Source organism: Chamaea fasciata, unplaced genomic scaffold (genome assembly GCF_029207755.1).
Source record: "Chamaea fasciata isolate MVZ Bird 193981 ecotype frontalis unplaced genomic scaffold, bChaFas1.0.hap1 SCAF_2, whole genome shotgun sequence".
NCBI lineage: Eukaryota > Metazoa > Chordata > Aves > Passeriformes > Sylviidae > Chamaea > Chamaea fasciata.
In genome coordinates this window covers 58,931,204-58,953,328 of record NW_027094087.1, presented here as the reverse complement: position 1 = coordinate 58,953,328, position 22,125 = coordinate 58,931,204, and the positions used below count along the sequence as shown (strand labels likewise).

General features: G+C 36.2%; 1 protein-coding gene and 1 long non-coding RNA gene across 8 annotated transcripts in view; both read right to left on the bottom strand.

The window, feature by feature from the left end:
• Nucleotides 1-1,275: 1,275 nt before the first annotated feature.
• LOC136285966 (uncharacterized) lies at nt 1,276-6,557 on the bottom strand. Its single transcript, XR_010719621.1, has 3 exons — nt 6,496-6,557; nt 3,276-3,459; nt 1,276-1,447 (listed from the first exon to the last, which is right to left on the bottom strand). It is a non-coding gene; the product is annotated as an uncharacterized lncRNA (long non-coding RNA).
• A 9,652-nt stretch (nt 6,558-16,209) lies between these two features.
• Nucleotides 16,210-22,125, bottom strand: part of PCDH17 (protocadherin 17) — an 89,727-nt gene continuing 83,811 nt past the window's right edge. For 6 of the 7 annotated variants that reach the window (XM_066176243.1, XM_066176249.1, XM_066176248.1 and 3 more), the window contains one exon: nt 16,210-20,891. In XM_066176243.1, coding sequence (XP_066032340.1) covers nt 20,209-20,891 — 683 coding nt within the window. In that variant the 3' untranslated portion in view covers nt 16,210-20,208. The remainder of the gene's footprint in view (nt 20,892-22,125) is intronic. The other variant, XM_066176250.1, reaches the window with a different exon arrangement.

Here is a 22,125-nt window from a genome sequence, read left to right as displayed (position 1 = left end):
TCATTTCCTTTGGTGTTCAGGCAGGATGAAATCCTGTATTTAGCTACAGCTTCCTACAATAAACTTCCCTCAGCAAGGCACACCATCAATAACTTGACACTGAATATTGCAAATAAAGCAGCTGTTGCCTAATTTGTCAACACACACATATGCTATAGAGCTGGTAGAAACATCATTGTGGAACAACTGTCTGCTTTTGACACAGTTTTTTCACAGTTCCACCCTTATGAAATTCAAGGAGTTGAAAAAGTTTGCCTTTGGCTTTAACAGAACATATTAGCAAGACACAAATTTTGGGGTATCCTCCAGTTGGAAATGCCATTTCTTGGTCTTGAAAAATTCAGCTATCATTCTGTTTGTAAAACCTACTTGATCTCCTTTTGCCATAATAGAGATATCAGCTTAATCACATGCTAAATTAATTGTGTGTTGCTCCTGTGTATTAGCTTTGTTGGTGTTCCACTATGTCTGGGACCAGATGATTTTGGCCAGCAAAGTCCCAAGGGATCAAAGGTGCATCATACCAGTGTAGTAACTAAGATGGGAAGGAACTGATCACTCATGCCAAGACATGATAACAAGAGCCTCAGGACATGGCAGGGCCTCATCTTTGCTTTCCCACCCTTGCCCCGTCATCGACTTCCCAAGGCTTTGGCCATCAAGAAGCACTGCCGTCAGCAGCTTGTCTTCCTCAGGAGTAGTTGAGCACATGGGGGCTCAAGTCAGTCTGGGAGTGAGAGGGACAAAAGACTGCCACCACCCTTCTTCTTCCTTCCCGACTCTGGAGGCCATGAAGAGCCTCCAGTTCCTTCTTTATTGCCCAGGGAACACCAAGAATGAAAAGGATATATACTGTTTCTAAAAACTCTTGTTCTTATAGAAAGGTTTGGGGTGTTTCTTTTGTCTTCTGATGGTTCTTCTCTCTAACTGTACTGTTGTAGGTGGCTCTAGGTGAGTAGGCTAAGAAGCTGATAGTAATAATTATTGCAAATATTGTACAGGAAGCATTAGAATAAAATTATATTTTAAAAATGTGTATGTTACACTGAATGCAAATTGCATTTCTAAGATGCACAGGTCCTTCTTGAGCGTGGTCATATATTACCAGGTGACTTAGAAAAACCTTGAGAAAGCATAATAGACACAGAGATCCACTTTGAGATATTCTGAGTGAAAATTGCTTCCCCTTTTATTCTCTCAGCAAAGAAGACAAACGGCTTTAGAAAAATTTTTGAAAGGTTTTGTCCTATAAAGATAAAAATCCAAGGCCTCCCACATATCTTGTTTCTTCTCTTTGCAGCTGACATGGTTTGGTAAATTATTAAGTTGGCTGAATTCTGAAGCTATTGAAACAAAATATCAGGCAGAAATATTACCACAACATGGTTTTCAGTAAGGAAATCTGGTCTTGTCTCTCCCTGGAACTTCCCATCATTCTTCCTCTTGTCTTAAAAAAAAAAAAAAAAAAAAAAACAAACAAAAAAAAAAATGCTGTGAGAAAAAAAAAGAACAAAACAAAAAACTGGCAGAGAAAAAGTTAATCATGAGAAAATGGTACGGGACATCTGGGACGGTTCTGGATACCCATGCTTATTTAATTAAATTCACAGGTATCTAGATGTTAACTGCATTCAGTGAGACCTATTAGCAAAAACTGGAGTGTATGCTCAGAGTTCTGACATAACAAAGGCACCTTTGATTTCCTGAGAAATACAGCTAAGTGAGAAAAAAATTAAATTCAAACATGCTAAGCATATTCTCAGTCTAATGAATAAATTCTTGAAAGAAATGACTGAATATGAAACAGAAATAGTTTGTTTAGTCATTTCTGGTTTAGAATAAATCATTCTCTAATTTTTGTCTGAGTTTGATTTTGGTGAGGAATTGGAAAGATCAGGAAGTTTCTACTATCAGGTATTCTCTCTCTTTCCTTGTTGACAATGAGACTGAAATGCTGTTGTGCCTGTTGTGGTGGTTTGATCTGGCTAAATGCCAGGTGGCCAAGAAAGCTGCTCTACCACTCCTCAACTGGACAGGGGATGGAAAACAATGAAAGGTTCCTGTGCCAAGGTAGTCAGGGAGAGGTCACTCACAATTACCATTCAAACAGACCCAATTTTGAGAAATTAATTGAATTTGTTACCAGTCAAAATCAGTGTATGATAATGAGAAGTAAAACAGGATTCAAAAGAACCTTCCCAGAATTAGCTTTATTCCTGACTCTCTATCTCTTTCCCCTCAGTTCTCTTCAGTGGATGTTCCCGAGATGGACAGTGAGGGTTGCAATCAGTTCATCACGTGCTGTTTCTGCTGCTGCTTTGTCCTCAAGGAGAAGAATTGTTCCCTCTTCTCAAGCATGGAATTCCCCCCATGGGAGACAGTCCTCCACAAATTTCTCCAATGGGAATTCTTCCCATGTAGTATAGCTCATTCCTCCGTTAGACCCTCTCCAATTCCATTTTTATCTCTCTTAAACTGAGTAGTCCTAAACTGGATGTATTATTTTACATGCAAGCTCACTGGTGCTAGATAGAAGGGAAGAAAAACTTCTCTTGATCTTGTGGCCAGAGGTTCTTATCAGTATATATAGTGTATATATCAGTTGCATACTCAGCATGTAGTTTGTTTTATTCAGAAAGAAAGAGCACTGTGGAATTGTCTCCAACCTCATGTACACCACAATCCTCAAGCTCTCCTCAGATGCGTTTTAACTCATCCAGTCCCTTCCTAACCTCTGTTGATGTGTGGTATCATTTTTCCATTTGTTCAGATAATTTCACTTGTTCTTCTGGAGCTTTATTTTGCTCCTTTGCTGTAGTTTATTGCAGTCTCTTTGGGTAGAGTTATGACATTTTTCATGGCCACAGTTACTCTTTCCAGTTTATTTTGCCTGGAAATGTTCTAAGTGCAGTTTGTGCTACTGTCAAGGTCACTTAAAATGTTGAACTTAACAGGTCTGGCCATGGACTTCTTTGGTACTGAACTTCTCTCTGATCTCCAGAAAGACATTTAATCATTGGTCATTGCTGTGGCTGAGTCCAGTTAATATTCAAACCTCAAAACAAACCCACCCAGTTATTTTCTCAGCACATATTTCCTTATCTGTGGAGAATGAAAAAAAATCTCACTGTAGTCAAGGACAATTTCATACACCATTTTGTCTTATTGTATACTCAGTCATTAAATTGCACACTGATAAAAGATTTTTATGCACACTTTACTCTTGAAAAATACATGCTGAGTATTCCTGATTACTCTTCTTCTCTTTCACTTACTTGGATGTGGATATGAATTCCAAGAGCATGTGTTTCTTAATCTTCCCATGAACTGAGACCAGCCAAAGGTTCTTTGATTCCGTGATTAACTCCAGAGCTGTATTTAGGCTCTCCTAAAAAGTCACCTAGCTTTCCTTGACATCCTCCTTCATGGCAGCTACCCAAAGAGTTCCCAAGCAACATCCTGAATTAGAAGAAATACATGATTGTAAAATTCAGAATCGAAAATAGGCCGCTTGCCTTCCCATTTCACCTCCAAGTCATTAACTTAATAATTTTGGAGACACTGCAATTCAAGCCACATCTAAGACTGCCAGCAGGTCTTCCCTGTTTATGACTAGAGCACTATCCCTGTTCATCCCAGCCAACACTTGCATTAGGAGATATGCTAGAAGTATATAATTACACCATTCCTGGAGAGCTTTGACTTTTCCCTGAGGATATGAATTCTTCTCTGGCTAGTATAATTACATTGCATGTAATAAGAATACATGGTTAATGAGAGAAAAAATTTTACATGGTTATAAACTACTGTTATTCTCTTTTACCAGAGTTCCAAGAGATACATTTCATGGCCAAATACAAGGAAGTTTTTTTTACCTACCAATCACATCTCACACAGGGCAGTGTGGTCACACAGGACAGTTATGTGCATTACAGCTTTTGTGTCTGTTTGCTTTCTAATATTCTGTAAATGATTCTCATTCACATAGTAACTGTACAAACATTTGTAATAATGAAACTATCTGCATGAACAGAAACAGTAATTTTCCTGAAGATCTCCAATGTACTTCTGAAGATAGAAAATCTTTTTTGGCTAATATAATAATTCAAATTGAAATCTGGTCCAAAAATTCACAGAAGTAAATGTAACTTATCTACAAAAACTTACTTTGAGCCATTAATAATCAATGACAAGTTGTTTTAATTCCAATCCAAAAAGAAGTAGCTCAAGTCAAGATGAGTTCTCCATTCTACCCCAAACCAGAATGGCAGTAGAAATGTGGCTTTGGGTGAACCCACTTGGAGCAGCAGTAATAGTTTTTTCTACTTCTGGCAGCCATGTAATAGATGCTCAAGGTTGTGGAATACTACAGTTGATAGAACATTTGGAAAGAGTCCACATAAACTTAGAATTAAGTTTAATTAAGTCCATATAAACTTTCAATTCATCTTAGTCTAAGAAGGATGAGAATGAGGGCTTCCACTATAAGCTCTGAAATGGCAGGGAACTTATTGAATGGAATAGTTTTGACTAATATTGATTAGTTTAATGTTGACATGGAAGAAAAGGACAGTATCACCTGGCAAACAGTCTCGTTTATTTAGTAGATCTCTCTGTTATCCTTGGAGATGTCCCAAGGATTGGTTAGGGTGAGCTCCACTTAGCTGATTGGATCTGGCACAATTATGTTAGGTAGTAAAATATTTTTTACGTACACTGAAAATTCAGACTGTAGATGTAAATCTCTTGTGGTCATATATAGTTTTTAAAAAAATCTCAGTGTTTACCATCAAAGAAATCATAGTGCCTTAAAGAAGCAATAAAAATAAAATGTGTGAGAAAAAATTACAAAATAATTTGGATTAGTAATGTGGGCAGAAACAAATAGCTCTGTTATGATGAAATGCTGATTATATTCCAGGCTTTTTATTGTGTTACAATAAGAGCATTTTAAATATTTATCTAGATTTCAAAAATATTTCTTCAAGAAAATACTAGCAAAAAAAAAAAAAAAAAACGTTCACAGGGAAATAAATATTCTCTAGATGCCATTTCAATATTTTTAATTTAATGGGTGCTCCAAAATGTGATTAAAGATGCACAGATGAGAATGACAAACTTTTGATTAGCTAACCATGTAATAGTATAGAATTTTTCCTTTGTTATAGGTGAATACATCTATGGAAAATGTTTGTCTCAGAATGTAGTTTAGCTGAATCTGTGCAACTTGATTTTAAATTGTTTGCCTTCATGTGGTTCTTCTCCTTGAGTGCGCATGTTGCTAGATTTTAAATTTTAATTTTCACATTCCATTAAAGGATAGGCACTTTTTCATGATGCCAATTTCCTTAGTTACTAAGAAAGCCAGAAGAGGACATATATCCTAATATTATTTAAAACAAAACCCTTGGCTCCTATAGGGGTTTTATTGTCGCACCCATTCATGTTATACTGTGAGTGTCAGGTGCTAGTTTTGGTATGCAACTTGAGATAGAAATAAAGCTTAATCAAATAGTTTTATACTTAATTTTGTGTGCACAAAGTTATAAATGATCTTGAATATTATACACAGAGGTCAATTAATTACCTTAAATCAAGACTAGTAATAACAGTGATATGCTACCTATTTATCTAAAATTTTATTAAAACAATATTCTTCCTGCCAGAAAATTTGACTTTGAAAAATCCATAGTTTAAGCAACTATCTGAATCATATAACAAGACTCAATTACACCAGGTGGTATTGACTGATATATTTGGTAATGTAATAGAGATGCCAACTCTGACAAAATTTGTTAGTTTGAAAATAGGGCAAAATGCCATTTTATTGCAAAGGTAATGAAAAATATTGCCTACAGAATGATGAGACCCATCAAGTAGATTTATAGCATGTGACATTTGTAAGATCTCAAATATTTCAAAGAGGTTGGAAGGGTAATATGACTATTGTCTACTCACAATAATGAACCAAAGAAAAAGGAGCTTTGACATTCAGACTTGCATGGTAGAGGGCTAGAAACTTTCTGAATAGTAGAACTCTTAAGGAGAGCAGGATGTTTCTTGAGCTTATGCAGACACTGTCGTGGCTGGACCACCACCTGGATGTTTTGCAAGCTCCACAATTCAAAGAGATACTGCTTGGGGGGGTTTAAAGACTGTGAGTTGGATTCAGTGAACCCAGATCCCAGCAGAAGTTTGGCAGAGGAATGAGTCAGTTCCTGGGATGCCAGCATTAATGGCTGAGGTCCAGACACTAATCTCAGATGCACGGCACGTGTCGCCTCCTATCTCGATTAAGCCACGTCTGCGGCTTGCACACACAGCGTCTAACAGCAGATTTTCCAAGGCATATGCTGCTTCCAGTGCCATACATTTTAGTTTAAAATAATGTCCATAAGGTGCATTTTGTTGTTTTTTGTGTTGTTTTCTTCAGTTCTTTGATGAAGAAATAAAAACAAAAGAAAAAGAAAATAAAAATTTATTAACAGCACTCACCCTGTTTTACTCCTCTGGCTTCTTTCTATTCCCCGTCAAAAGGATTCAATCAAAACCACACTAAAGATGCAAAGAAATTAAAGTAATAATAGAAGCAGCACAGGCAGATTATTTTCCTTCATTTGTTCTGCAGTGTATATGAGACATGACAGGATTCGATAAACTCACAAGTATTTACTCTTTAAGCTAATTCCGCAGTGTTGTAAAACATGCAAACTGCGGACTAGAGAGAAATAAGAGAGTCAGCATAGCAAAACTCGATTAGAAAGTTTGATTTGATTATCTGTTCCTTATTTGCATCACACTGCTGTTTCACTTCGAGCTACCTGACTGGAATATTTTCGCTGCAAATCTGAGTGTGGAAACCAAAGCTATCAGCAGAATAACAGGCTGCAGGAAGCACAGTGTTTTATGCTGAAACATTCCAGCACACTAATTGCTGCTTTGAAAATCATACTCAAAACATTTTCTTGCTTCATTTAATCTCTTGGTTTCAGTGGAAAATATCCAGAAACAATGCAGTTGAGCTTGAAGATGAGAAATGGGAGATGGAGAGGCTGAAAGGCACCGTACAAGTGGATTGAAGCAGTGCCTTAATGGACTGGTCTTGAACTGTACAAAATTCATGGTGAATTCAACCAGATTAAGGAGAGTGAAAATCAATCAGTTTCAGATGGCTCTAAAAGTTGCAATAAAAGGGAAGATGGTGGTCCTTTCATTGTCTAAGGCCTACATGGAAGACCCTCTTTTGTAATATAAAAAGACTCAGCTAGTTTGAAAAACAAGGAAGAAAAGCACCTGACCCTTCTGTTCTTAGAAAAAAAAAAACACTTTAGCTAACTGATTGATTTTGTGCTTAAATTTTTTCTTCTTTTTTTTTTTTCTTTATTTTTCAATAAGTATTGATCTCAATCTCTGTATTGCATTAAACACCCCGAAGTATTATCAGTTGCATACTTAGCCCAGATTGGGGGAGCTAAGTGTGAGACTCATTTTAAAAACATCCAGTCATATCAATTTTCACTTTTGAATAAGCTATTTTTAACCTTTCATATTAAAGCATGACAGGCACCAGAAAACAAGCTACTTATGCATATTTTTAAGTTAAAGAGTCTGTATAGGTTACGTGCCAATTTTTAAAACCATGTGCCTGTTTTGCTCATGTATAACCACCAAAAAGGAAATAATCAGTTGAAAGGAAAGGCACACAACTGCTTCTGAGGTGATGTAACAAAGAATTATCTTTACTGTCACCATCCCTGATTTTGCATAAGCTTCTCTCTTGCACACTGGAATCATATATAATGTAGATGAGATTGGTCGGGCCAGAAATCTTAATTTATTTATTGTATAAGCATAATGCCAGCAACCTCCTGTTTTCATTATACCAGTCTAATGCCAGCCATTTCCTGTTTTCATTAGACCATTGTAATGCTAGACTCCTACTGTTCTCATTAGTGCAGGACTGTGTAATGGCAACCACCTCATGTTTTCATTATAGCAGAACTGTATGGTGCCAGCTGCCACTTATTTTACTTTACAGAAGAACATTTGAATAGTTCATACTTTTTTCAAGAGAATATACACAGAAATGTCAAGGACCCTAGGGATATAAGGCCCCTAAGAAAAAGGTGGGAAACACCCCTCCTGACAATTTTGTTGCTGGAAGAATGGCAGAGTTTATACAGTGTGTACAGAGAAGAGGTCAAAGGCTAGGGTTTAAAAACTATTGTGGAACAGGTTTAAATTCTTGGAACTGCCTTTCTGATCAATAACCTACCTGATCTTCCTCAAGTAGATAAAAAGGGGCTTGCAGTAGTTCAAGGTCTGGATTAGAATAATAAGGAAATGCAAGTTAAATTCCTGGCTCCAGTACACACTGCTTGTGGAGATCATAACCTATAAATTCTGTCATATTACTCTAGTTGTGACTGGTCTGGAGATAATAAGATTTTCTCTATCTGAAAGATTGTTTTGTTTTGCTTTGCTTCGCTTCTATAATACTTTTTCAATATGAAACATTTCACTGCTTATCAGTAGTGCTTAAAAAGAAGCTGTGACTCCTCTAGGGTCTTCAAATGCTATTGTAATGATATTAAACAGTACTAAGAACTGGCTGATGACACAAAAATCCTCAAATGACAGTTCTTAAAAATATAGTTTGAAAGCTGAAAGGGTTCTGTTACTAAGGTACAGTTAAGTTGTAACATTGCAGAACATTAGGGTTATATTTACTTTTTGTAGTAGGTATCAGAATAAAATTTCCTCTAACAAAAAAAATGTATAAGGTGTTGTAGTTTTTTTTTCTGAAAAAATTTTCTATATTATTATAAAATGTTTTTATTTAGATGCTCAGGTTTCTCATATTGAATATAATATTTCAATATTTCTCATATTGAATATAATATAGATGTCAACTCCCCCCCCCCTTCAAAATCACAGTATCATTGCTCTTTAAAAAGCTATGTAACTTCAATGTAGATACCTTGTAACATCACTGCAACATACCTGGTTTCCATAAGGGGACTGCAGCCTCAGTTCTATAATGAATGAATGAGCTGCATATTAGTCACGAGGCAGAGCTACCACATCTACTGGTACACACACAGCTGCTGCCTCTATTCTGAAGCCGTGGGAGCCTCAAGTGCTCCCTATCACAACCAGAAAAAGCACCACAGTGAAGGCCATTACTCTGTAGCTGACCAAAATTATCACTTCTGCACAGTGACTTTGATTTTAATTATTTGTGTGATGCCAGCTTGTCATGTTTTATCGGTTGTATGTTTAAATGATTTATGGCTTCCCTGTAGCTCAGGAGAGGAGAAGAAAAGCTCTGTGGATATGTATAATGAAAATAAAATTTAACTGTTACTATAAATTCTGGTTGTGGTGGGTTGTCCTTGGCTGGACTCCAGGTGCCCACCAAACTGCCATAACAGTCCCCTCCTCAGGAGGACAGGAGAGGGAGAAAATAAGATGCAAAAAACCCTCATGGGAAAATATAAGGGCAGTTTAATACAGCAAAAGCAAGACCATATGCATTAGGAAAGGAAAACAAAAGATTTATTTTCTACTTCCCATCACCAGGTGATGTCCAGTCTTTTTTTGGGAAGTAGGACTTCAGCACATGTAGCAGTTGTTCCGGAAGACAAAAATAATGTCATAAATACAGAATCCCTCCTGCCTCCTCCTTTCTCTTAGTCTTCATGTCTGAGAAGACATCATATAGACTGCGCCTTTGGTCATCTGTCCTAGCTATGTCCTGTGCCAAGGTCTTTCCCATCCCCAGGGTACTGTTGGGGGTGGGAGTGAGTGTGCAATGCTGGTGAGACTGCACTGAGGCTGTGCCAGCCCTGCTCAGCAGGAGCCAAAACTCTGGTGTGTTACCAACACCTTTCCAGCTACCAGAGCACAGCACTGCCAGGGCTGCTGTGGGGAAAATGAGCTCCATCTCCACCAGGCCACAGTAAGTGCCACCAATACCCTGGCACTTACACTGATTTGTCTGGGAGAAAAGAGCTCTTCAAAAGTGTTTTTGATCTGTTTCCAGTCTTGATGGAAAAGTTGTGTTTTCAAGAAAAGAAGAGTGTTCTTTGTCATTCTCAGATTGCTATATTATTAACATCACTGAATAGAGTAATTGACAGATGTGTATAAGTGTTGCTAAAATGATTAAAAGCTCTGGAAATCATAACCTGACAGTGTTCCCTGGAAAACAAAGACCTTTCCATCTGTTATGGGACTCTGTGAAGGAATGTAATGAGTCACCTTTAAAATGACAGCTGTCACCTTAGGATCTGAACCTCAAAGGAAGTGCAAAAGTATAATGAAATACATATAAACTGTCAATCAAAATATCCTTAATTTGTTATTATTTTGATCACCTCACTCTGGGCAGGGTGTGATAACTTGTAATTTTTCTATGATCTCTAGTGTCTGGATTAGGTCCAACTCAACAGAAAGACAGTTATGTTAAGCAATGTTATAGTTTGATAAAGCACTATATCCCTGCATATGTCTCTGCACATTTTCTTTCACAGTCTTCACAATGAATAAAATTTTACAAGGATAGTGGCATGTGAGAGCAGCACATTTGAAAATTACTTCTGAGTTTTGGAAACCCAATAAAATGGAAACTGAATGATGAAACTGAAGGATGTGAGGGGGGTTGATACACTTTTGGTTCACTTGAAAGACAGTATATTCTACATGTATCACTACACCTTCCCCTTTTATATTTAAGTTGTTTTAGTAAATGTAAGTGGTTTGTCATTTCTTTGCTTGTACCATTTTTTCCTGTTTCTGATACGTTTTCTGAACTAAGGCAGGTGGAGTCATAACATTTTCTGTGAAATAAAATGCAAATTCCTTTATGCTAATGTACCACGAAGAACTGAATTAGATTAAGCAGTGGTGGTAAATCAGCAATTATACCGCTTTTTTTTTTTTTTTTTATAGCAAGATTTCAACAGAAATAAAATTCAGTGGTAGTCACCCCTAGAGGAGAAAGCCTGGGGCTGCTGATGGGCTTTACTGAATTTAGTATACATTTTACCACCACTCAGATGCAGTCTTTAAAACCAAGAATGCTGAGCAAAGTGCTTTGAGTCAGCTGGTAACACAGTATATTAATTACAGCTCATAATAACTTCCATTTTTACCTAATTGTTGCATGGTTGTACATGTTATGCCAAATGAAATCCTCAGTCTTGACTGGTGATTGTGATTAATATTTATGCTGCTGTTAAAAATGAGCGTTCTTTCAGCTTCACTGATGCTGAAGTTTTTCTGGATTATTTATAAAATGCAACAAAAATAATAACTAAAGAAATTCCCAAATTGAACAAACAGGTGGTTCTTCAAATAGAGTTCTGATTTTTATCTGTCTGCAAGAAACCATTCTGTGCTAACAAACACAAGCATTGAACCAGATTTGGTCTTTCTCCAGACCACCCTTCAAGGCTTGCAAGTGTCAACTAGCATTTGCTAGTATGCCTTATAAACACTCAGGATGAAGGAAATAAACTGAATGAGGAGAGCTGGCATGCACTTACAAGAAGCTATGGGATTCAAGATTTGGCAGCTGCACCTGGTGGCTCCTTGCAGTTGCGTGTTGTTTTTGCCCATAGTAGCTTGAAATTTTTCCAGGCAGGAGGTGAGGTGAACATCACCTTAGACTACAGGAATTACTGGTTAACGGCAGAACTGTCTCAGGTTTACATTCTTGATCCCACAGTAAGCTTGGCAAATCTCCATGAAAGCTTTTTGAACAAGAGTGCTTGAATCAGACATCCTCCAATTGTTTGTACTTCTCCTACTGTTGCCATAATGTGATGGGCCCTTGACATTTCACCTCTGCTAAAGGGATAAGATGTAATAGGAACTGGAAGTCTGCCTAAAGCATAGTATTCCTTTTCCTTCTCTATCTTGATTTCTACTGACAGCCACATTAACGCTGCAGCTTTAATAATTTTACAATTTAGGAGTGCACAGAAGGTTATTAACAAGTGCAGGAGTAGCAATCTTTTTAAAAAGATGATTCATTTGGAAATTCAAGGACTGACTGCTTGCTATCATTATACAGGCTTTACCTGGATTTCTAAAACTTCCATTACAGTCTACTGTTGTAGTTCACTGGAACAGGTGTATTTAGAAAAAAAACTATGGTGGATTTATACTCATCAATGGTGTTATTCAAGTGTGTTGTGGAGGGAAAAGTATTACAAGCAAGGCTATATTTAGTATTTTTCCTGTTGTTTTTTGGGTGGTGGGTTTTGGTTTTATTTTTGGGGTTTGTTTGGTTGGTTGGTTTAGTTTGGTTGGTTTTTGTTTGGTTTTTTGTTTGTTTTGTTTTGGGGTTTTTTGGTTGCTGTTATTGTTACTGTTTTGGGGGTTTGGGGGGGGTTGTTTTTTTTTTATTTTTGGGGGTTTTTTTTGGTGTGTATCGGGTGGATGGGGACAGTTCTGGAGGGTACTTTTCAAAAACTGCTAATTTTTCTCAAAAAGTGGGTGTTCTTGTCCTTTAGAAGGATTGCTGTCTTACTTTGACACGTGCAAAAAGATGTTCTAACAAAATTGACCTTCTGTCCATATTGGTTCCCTAAACGAGTCACCTAAAGAGCCTCTGCTAAGGTAATATTGGAGCACTGAGAGGCAGTGTGGCAGTGAGCTGCCAAATACCAGGGAGCGTGGCTCATTTACAATGGCTGATGGAGGTGCAAAAATTATTATAGAAGCACAATTACCAGCTTCTGGAGTTTCTTCCAGAAGAAAACAGCATAAAAGAAACCTAGAGTCTGAACACGACCCTTATTCTAGGGCTCTCCACTAGTACTACAACCCTTAAACTGAGACAAAGCCACAGTGCTTTTAAGAAGCTTATCTTGTGGTCAAAGATAAAGGCTTATTAACAGTTGCTAATCTCTGTTCTGAATCTCTTATAATACAACGGTACTATAATGTTGTTAAAGTAGTTTTGCATATATTCTTCTCTGCTGTATTTACTATATTCACCTGGTATTCTACAAATCCTTATTAAATGATATAGGAGTGCTTATATTGCTTTTGTTCTCAATTTAAAATGAGGTGCAAGGGAATACAGATTCATTCATACAGCCAATGCATCTTCAAGCATAGAGGCTCAAAGGGTATTTAGAGTAAATACAATTTCTCATCTGGTCTAAGACAGTCCCTTAACATATACTCATAATGAAATACCACTACTTTGAACTGCATTATTGTTAGAGGAAGTTAAATGCATTAGTTAACCAGAATACACATATCAGATAATTTTTTCTTATGATTTCAGTACAAAGAATCCCAAAATAAATAATTTTCACTGAAGATGAAATGGCTATATGTTTAGTTATCAAGAAAAGATTCTTATTTAGAGCTGACTAGTGTATTGCATTACTCATAATAAGATTCCCCATTGAACTCACAATAGTGAATGAAGAATTTGTTCATAAATATATAAGTATTAAATAGGAAAATAAAAATATTGTTTTAATATAGTTTAGCAGTTTTAATCAAATTTTAAACCAAAGAATTTCAAGAAATGAATTGAGGTCTTATCCACAAATATAATGATGAATATTTTTTATTTTATGGTAAGAAGTGTGAAGATGAATTAGAAATCTACTCTAAATTCTCTACATTAGATAAATTTTCAGGGTAAAGAATTTTAAATTGGCATATAAAAAGAAAGAAGTGGTGACCAATAGTGTCACTTGTAGAAATCATTACAGCATGCAGCACCATAATCGATGCCTGTTGTAAAAGGTTTAAAAAATATATGCATGGAACATTTCCCTATAAACAAATATAACAGAAATAGATGTCATTTCCTGATGATCAGACATGTATGGTGTTCTTATTTGAATGCTGATGCCAGACTAGTGATTCATTTTTATCGCTCTCAAATCAAACCACTGAAACGACTTCTGTGTGTGATTGCCCTTAAAAAGATGGAAAATGTACAGGTATTACAAAATGTAATCGCAAATTTGTTAAGGAGTGTTTCTTGTTGCAGACATTTCTATACTGCTACAGCAATTGATTTCCAGATACAACTTCAGTGTTGCTTTCAGTTTGGAAAATATTGAGGATTACTGGCCAACTGCTCCCTTATTTCCCTGGTAGCAGTTCAGTAGGTGCACTATAACAAAATTTCCATAGAGTTATTGTTCAAACTATTAAATAATATTAATATTAATTAATATTAATATTAATTAATATAAAATAATACAGAAATGGAATTTTCATTTTTTCCTTTCCTCAGTAGGTCAAGATCTGAATCTGCTGTCCAATCATCTATGTTTCAAGCTAGTTTTATACTACTAGCTCTTACCAAGATAAATTTCAGAATTTTACAGACGTTTTGGAGTCTTGTCCAAATCAAAGGTATTGTCTCTAATGTAAAGTGTAAAGGGGGAAACCATGTCAGAACACCATTTTCACAAAGTAACAAGGGCCCAAAATTTGACTAGTGTGTATCCAGAAAAAAAATCTTCTTAAAAATATTTTAAAAAATTGTCTCCCAGACAGCGAAAAATATTTCCCCTAAATTTGAAGTAAATATTTTTGTAAGCCAGGCATTATCAGGAACCATCAAAAATAAATAAACTAAGATACTATGCTCTTTTCCCTGAATCATAGCATATGCATTATGGAATATACATCTCAGAGAATTCTTAGATGGCTCATTAATTCCCTGATCCATTTCTTCATGCACTACTGAAACTAAGGTGACCTTTCACAAATCGAACTATGCATATAGCAGACAGTTGTCCTTTCTACTGGAGAAATTTCATTTTTAGGGAAACATTACTAACTGAAGAAATAAGCTTTCAGCTGCTTTCATGTCTTAGACTCAATAAAGGATAAGGATAGAGTATTTATCCCATGAGTGAACACCCTGAAGCAGTAATACGTCGTTGGCTTAAAGGAGATCTAAGAATCTCTGTTTGACAGACTGGCCACTTTCCAAAGGAGAAATCAATGACTCTGTATTCTGGGTAAAGAAAAGCCAGGAGGGTTTATGACTTGTTCTACATATACTGTGGATCCTGTCAAGCTCTGAATCACACACAGTCGAAGGCAGTAAAAGTAACATCCCATGTCCAGTGAGGTCATCAGCAGCATAAGGTACATTGTCAGGACTCTGCACAGACAGTGGCTTGCTAGATTTTGGAGATCAGCCTTTAGAAACACAGATATATGTAGTGGGAAAAAGGGGAGATAATATTGGGTTTCAGTGCCTAAGATGGGCAGCTAACTAGATGCAGGCTGGTTTTGTTTCCAGCAAGGAGACTTGCAGAAAAATGCGACAGGTAAAAGTTAATTCTGCAGGAATGGCATGCACCTTTACAACACCTGTAGTATTCTGAGAAAACTGAAAATCTATTTAGCTGTCAAAAGCAACGCCTATATACTTAATTACTTAAAAAAAAAAAAAGAAAAAAGAAAAAAAATCCTAAAAATATGGTTTACAGGCTTTACACTATTTGGTATGTCATCGCTACAATCACACAGGAGTAGACATTCTGAGGGATTGATCATAATACTCAAATACATCAAAACCCAATGAAACAAAAGAGGTTAATGAAAGTGTTAAATTATAGCAACAAACTCAAAAAAACTAGACCTAGTAATATTTTTCCCAGAAATTTGTCATATTGTTTACAACAACATGAATAAAATTATTCACACGCTTAAGAAAGACACAATGAAAAAAGTTAAAAAGCAAAAAACAATTCCTTGTATTGTTCAGGTTGTCCTTCTCCACTTGTATACTCAAGCAATGGTTTGATCTCTCCTGCTAGGCTGACAGTCTTTAAGAACTTACAGCCCCACCCCATTTATAATGTTTCTGGTGAACTCACACCAGTGTACTAAACCAAAACATGCTTTATTCAGCTCCATGTTTCTGTGAGCAAATAACAGCCTGTAGGGTTTCAGTGCATCAGCTGCTTAAAAGATAAACCTACCCAGCTTGAAGAAAACTCTTCTCCACTTTCCTGTTGAGAGAAAACGGTTACACATTTCTAATAAATGAAGCAGGAACTGTCATTTTTTTGGCAAACTGATAACTAGCTGTAACAGCCGCATTGCCACAAGTTGCTTTTCCAAAGTAATTACCATCAGGCTCCCTGTGGTATGCAGTGTTTAACACATTTCTTCTGTGTTAATGAATGCAAAAGCAGGCAACACCACTATTAGTAATCGTTTTTTATTCGTAGTCCTCATTTTCCAGATAGGTCACATTAAACACAGCCATTAAACAATAGCGGTTGAGAAAATCCATACAATGTATGCTGCTTTTGTTTGTTTTTTTGTGTCATTCACCAGTCATTGGTGCAACTTTGAGCCATATGGGGAGACAGGGGCTGATAAATGAGAATGCCAACCTGTATCACAATTGGGCCAGAGAAGTCAAAACCTTAATCAGATTTCATTCAATTACACTTCAAGTCAACAAATCTTGATAGCCAAAACTCCCATTTAAACTAATGCAATAATAACTGCTGCCTGATGTCAAAAGAAAGCAATTAAACAATAATGAGTGGGTATATGTTATGCTAGGCTTCAGACTCCCCCTTGACCTCAGCAATTTTCCTTCCGTTTGACAGCAAGCAACATGAAAGCTTCTTTGAATGGTGTATCTTGCTCCACTGTGAACAAAGTTTGACTTCTGGGGGTAACTTGGATTGGGAACCTCTATTTTTAAGTGGCAAATCACAGTTCAGGAGAATCTGTTTCCTCATAAATATGCCAATAAAAAAAAAAGAAAAGGGGGGGGGGGGAAAGAAAGGTCTGATTTTGAGTTCTGATTTGATTGGCCAATTGTATAAGGAACTCCCAGTTGCTGGCTTTTTAAATTAAAAAAGATACAGAATGCCTTATTCGCTATTCACAGTGTACAGTACAAATTTATTAGTTGCTTTACTTGCCTCCCTTAACTCCAACTTTACTTTTATAATCTTGGGACAGATATTTCCTTTCAGTCTTATAAAGCATGTGTGCAAAAAATGAGAGAAATAACTCATAAACTTTATCTTTCATTGCTGCCTCTTTCTCTAATGGTGATAGTAGAGATACCAAGGAGAAAAAAACACTTTAAATTCTTTTGTGTGCAGTACATCCTTCACACACAATCATGTTAATTTTGACTGAACCAGCAAAGCTACATTGTATAAGCTCTGCTGGTTTATTGGTTCATTATGTATTCATTCTAAATTATGGAATAAATTTTTAACCTGTGATAATTTTATACTGGGAAGCAGTATGCCAGAGTTCTACAGAACAAGGCAGTTGAAAGACAAATTTAATAAAAGCAAGATTTCCTAAACTCTTCTATAAAGCTGTGAGTCATGAATTCTGAATTACCTCAGAGTGGTAAATAAATAATCACTACTAAATACAGATAATGTGTTAAACAGCTAAAGCTAGTAAATCACTAGTGACAGAGAGCCTTAAGGTAAATTCCTCTTACATTGGCACAGCCCTTTCTCAGAATGTTGTGGGTTTATGTCTTCAGAAACATACAATGAATTGTACAATTGGTTACTCAGTGTTAAAATAATTTATAAAATACACAAATCTCCATCACTTGACTGCATTTACATACTGGCTTAGATTTTGCTGAATAATGGATCTCACTGGCAGAGCTAAAGACTTGGTGCACAGACACTGAAGTGGTGGGCACCACAGAAATACGTAGAAAAGACTGATCAAACAATAAGAATCCTCTCCACTATGGAATTTCAAGCTATCAAGCTATCAAGCAAAACCAATCTCGGGTCTCCTGGCCAAAAAAACTAAAATTATATAACACAGACAACACCACGTTTTAGATACATAAATTGTCCAAAACATGGAGAGGAGCTTGATAAGACATGTACAAGATCCTTCCTTTTGCATGTAATTGTGGACACTTTTTAACAGGAGCTAAAAGAAAACTGTCAGAATTGGTGTCTCCCAAAGACAATTCATTGTAGGACTGACTAGCTAAAATTACCATTTAAATGCAATCCCAAAAGCAAAATAGGCTGTTGGGTAAACTTTTTTTCTTGAACTGATAAAAAATTATGGCTTGTGGTATTTGAGATTGCCAACCCCTTTTATAAATGTTTTTTATAGTACAGATTAAATTTAAGAAACCAAATACATAGTTTTTAAATAATGTGCCATAGTGGTATTTCCAGCAGAGTATCTGAAGTATATAAGGGACAAATCCTGAGCTAAAAATTTTATTCTTCTGCTTCTGGTACTGTGGAAGTTCATTTGTTCTTTTCTAAGTTTCATCTGAAAGTAATTTTCAATTTTTCAAATGCAATAAAAACACTCTTAGGAAACAATAATAAAAAGTAGAAACTATATCCCATGTTATTCTAAATTATCCTGCAAATACTATTCAGATCAAGTGAAAACCTGACTAAAAACACCCCCCAGAATAAGCAGTATTTCTCTAGAACTGCAGTAAGCTATTGCACATTCTAAAGAATCAGATAAAATACTGCTCATGCCACATTGGCACTGACATATTTTTCAGCTCTATAAACTTAATACCAAAACTTTGAAAATCGTGGCATCTCTGAAGAATTCAATCAAATATCCAACATTGAACAGGCTGGCTGCATGTGTTGGGAAAAAACAGAAATCCAAGGAGTTTCCAGATGTTGTTTCCGGTGTCATTTTCGTTATGAAATATGGGTTTGCAATAGAAGCTTCTACAAGGACTTGCACATAACCATGACTGATGGATGCATTTGTAGGCTGTTCACTTAGCTCCATCAGCTCACTCAAACATATTTTGAACAGATTATGTACTGCAGTACTTCGTAGACCATACATTAAACAAGAGACTTTGCTCTGAGGCGCTGCTTCCCATATTCCATGGGGAAAAGGAAGCAGGAAAAAACAAAACTCATAGAGTTCGACAGCTACTGAGGCAACACTTGCCATTTACAATATAAGCCCAAATATTTTTGCAACACAACTATATATTAATTTAATAAAATACACAATATAGCTCTTATACACTCAACAATTTGGCTCATATGCACTGAATCTGCAATAAATCAATAAAAATATGTCATTTGATGTAAACACACTGAATCTTCTTACATTTGCACATTTAAATGACTATGTGATTTTTGTGGATGTCTGAAATTTTCACTTTCCTGAGCTATTTTAGTGTCCACAAGTGAATAAAAAAGTGTTAATAATGTTAATTTCTTTTCTTTATTACCCTTAAGGTAACTCCTTTTCTCCCAGCTTCATTTCATTTCATTTCATTTCATTTCATTTCATTTCGTTTCATTTCATTTCATTTCATTTCATTTCATTTCATATCATATCATATCATATCATATCATATATCATATCATAATTTTCTTTTTTTTTAACTTATCACTAACTATTTATAGCTTTGTTGGACACTAAAACGCTAAATAGATATTAAAATCTTTTTTTTTTTTCATTTTATCAAGTGAGTTAGTTTATGTTTGTGCAGGACAAGATGGACTATAGCATTTTACATTTAACCTTATTATGATATGTAGTGTTTCATTAATGATGAGGATATGTTTTCTTGAATAATGATCTGGAATGGTTCTTTTTTGTTTTATTGTTCTTTTTTTTTTTTTTTCTTTTTTTCATATTTGTGGCAGATAACTTTGTACATAAATGTTTACCACAAATGAATGTTAATGTTTGGTGTCACTTGGACTACTACAAGAACTCTTTATAGGACTTTCAGTAGAAGCCTGTGGTGGCTGCTGGGAATTCACCACAGATCAGCATTATTCAACCCTGTTTTTCTTGGGGTTTATAGGTAAACAGTAAAGTCAGCATCAGCTATTGAGGACAGTCTTAAAGTATCAGATGTGTTTCCATTCCATCTTTCTCACACCTTCCTATCAGATTGTCAAAATGGCACTGTCTTTCCTTCTTTCATTTAGTTCTTGGTGTACTTGACTCTGTCCTAATGAAAGTTTGGTCAAAATGAAACCAGTGTTATCTGTCAAAAAGAAAGAGCAGTGAAAAGAACATACTTGTGGGCACTTCAGATGTTCACTAAAAGCCTTAAAGCAGCATTGATCTTCCTTCATTCTTGTAATTCTGTTACAACCAGGGAATTTATTTATTTATTTATTTACTTTCAATCAGCAGAAGAGGAACGCAACTGCCAGCCTGTCCTTATTTTCCCCCTCACTTTCTGATGGCCACAGGGTCGCTTCCCCGACAGTCTTGCAAGAGCTTGTCTATTTCTCTCACAACTTCCTCAGCATCCACCGACTCCCTGCCTAGATCCCGGGCGGAGCGGTCTAACTGCTCCAGAACAGAGTCCATCTCACTCGAGTCTCGGCTCACTCGGGAGTGCACGTCTGCAAAGGCCCTAGCCATCTGATCTGATGCCATGAAGGAAGCGTCCTTTGCCTGTTTACTGGGCGATAGATACTGACTGTCAGTTGACAAGTACTGGCTGCTTGGTTCAGCCAAGGCTCCTGATTTCACTTCACAACCATCCAGTGGTCCTTTTGTTGAGGTGCAAGGCTCGATGCATGTCTTGGTTGGGCTGCTCGATGCTGAGGGAACCTCCTGAAGCAGAGGACTCAGGGCACGTTTGGCTTTTAAGTAAGGTTTAACATTGGCAATGAGAATAGTGTGCTCTCTCTTGTCTTTCCCAAATGTACAAAAAGTCTTTTTCCCAGTGGGATTCACAGTTTCATATGTCTCAGTCTCAACATTAGCTTCAACTGTGGGTACAAAGAGATTTGTGCGATAATCTGCATTCTCAGCCTGACTGGCTGCAGGGAACTGTGGCATCCAACACCTGTCAGAATGACCAAGCACTCTGCATTCATCTGTGCAGTTAACACATTCTTCTTGTTCTGCAAAACAAAGGAGAAAGAGAAAAACTCTAATTATAAGTGGATTTATTTAGGCTAATGGATAGGCTATGATCATCACGTGATGGGCTTACTTGACATCTGGTTGCTTAATAATGGAGAAAAAGAAGAAGCTGTAATTAAAATATTTCAGAAGGTTTGCATAAACGTGTTAGTTGAGACAATAGATTTATTTAACTCTGTTCTCCACATATTAAAGCATTCACATAGCCCAGTGAAAGTATAAAGGGGTCATTAGAGACTCATTCTCAGTGGAATTGAGCTTCATCTGTAAACTAATCTGCTGTAGAAATCTTTTAGGCTTTGTTCTGTAAAACTCATACTAGAAAAGAGTGAACAGTACTTAGGCAACTCAAAAGGAATTATAAGGATTAATTTTTCAAATCAAATAAGTGAGCAGTGACTGCCTTTCTGGTAATACAATCAGTTCATAAAAATCAGCAAGCTGTTTTTTCTTTTTTTGTCACCTCCATTGCATTTGTAATTGTTATGTTGTGTGACAGTTGCAAAATAAAAAGGTTCTCTTAAAAAGCCTACTTTTCCTGCTGAGAACAGAGAACTAGTATCTTCCATCAGTATGCATTAAATATAAGCTTGTCAAAAAGTGCATATTGCAATTTTATTAGACATGAGTATGGATCATATAATCAGTTTTCCCTTTTTTTTGTTTTGGTGCAACTAAGTGAAAATGGATTTGCTCAATGCATACAATTTGGAAGAATGACAAATGGTGACAAACTATTTGAACTGACGATATTTTCAGATAGGATTTCTATATCCTTATTTCTTTCAAAGAATATAGTGAAATGAGATTCCTTTGCTATACTTTTAGAACCCAGGTTTTGGAACCTGTTCTACAATTCAAAGAAAACTTTATGTTTTAAATACCTTGTCATGTGTGTCATTTACATTAAATAGAGTACATCTGGGCCAATATTTCCTGTCTTATAATTGTACTCACAACTCTAACCAAGTATCAGGAATAAGAAAAATAATAAATAGAATAAATCCTTCTATCATCTTTAGGTTTCTGTTAACTATACATTGATCTTTAACTATTAATAAGTTTTCTTTCACAAAATGGATAGATGGGTTCAATACTCATTTTTGGAGGAATTTAGTATTTAAAAAAATACATGGAATTCCAGTTAGACAAAAAACTGTTGGTATACCTTTAAATTCAAGGATGAAACACATATAGAGACCTGCAGAACAA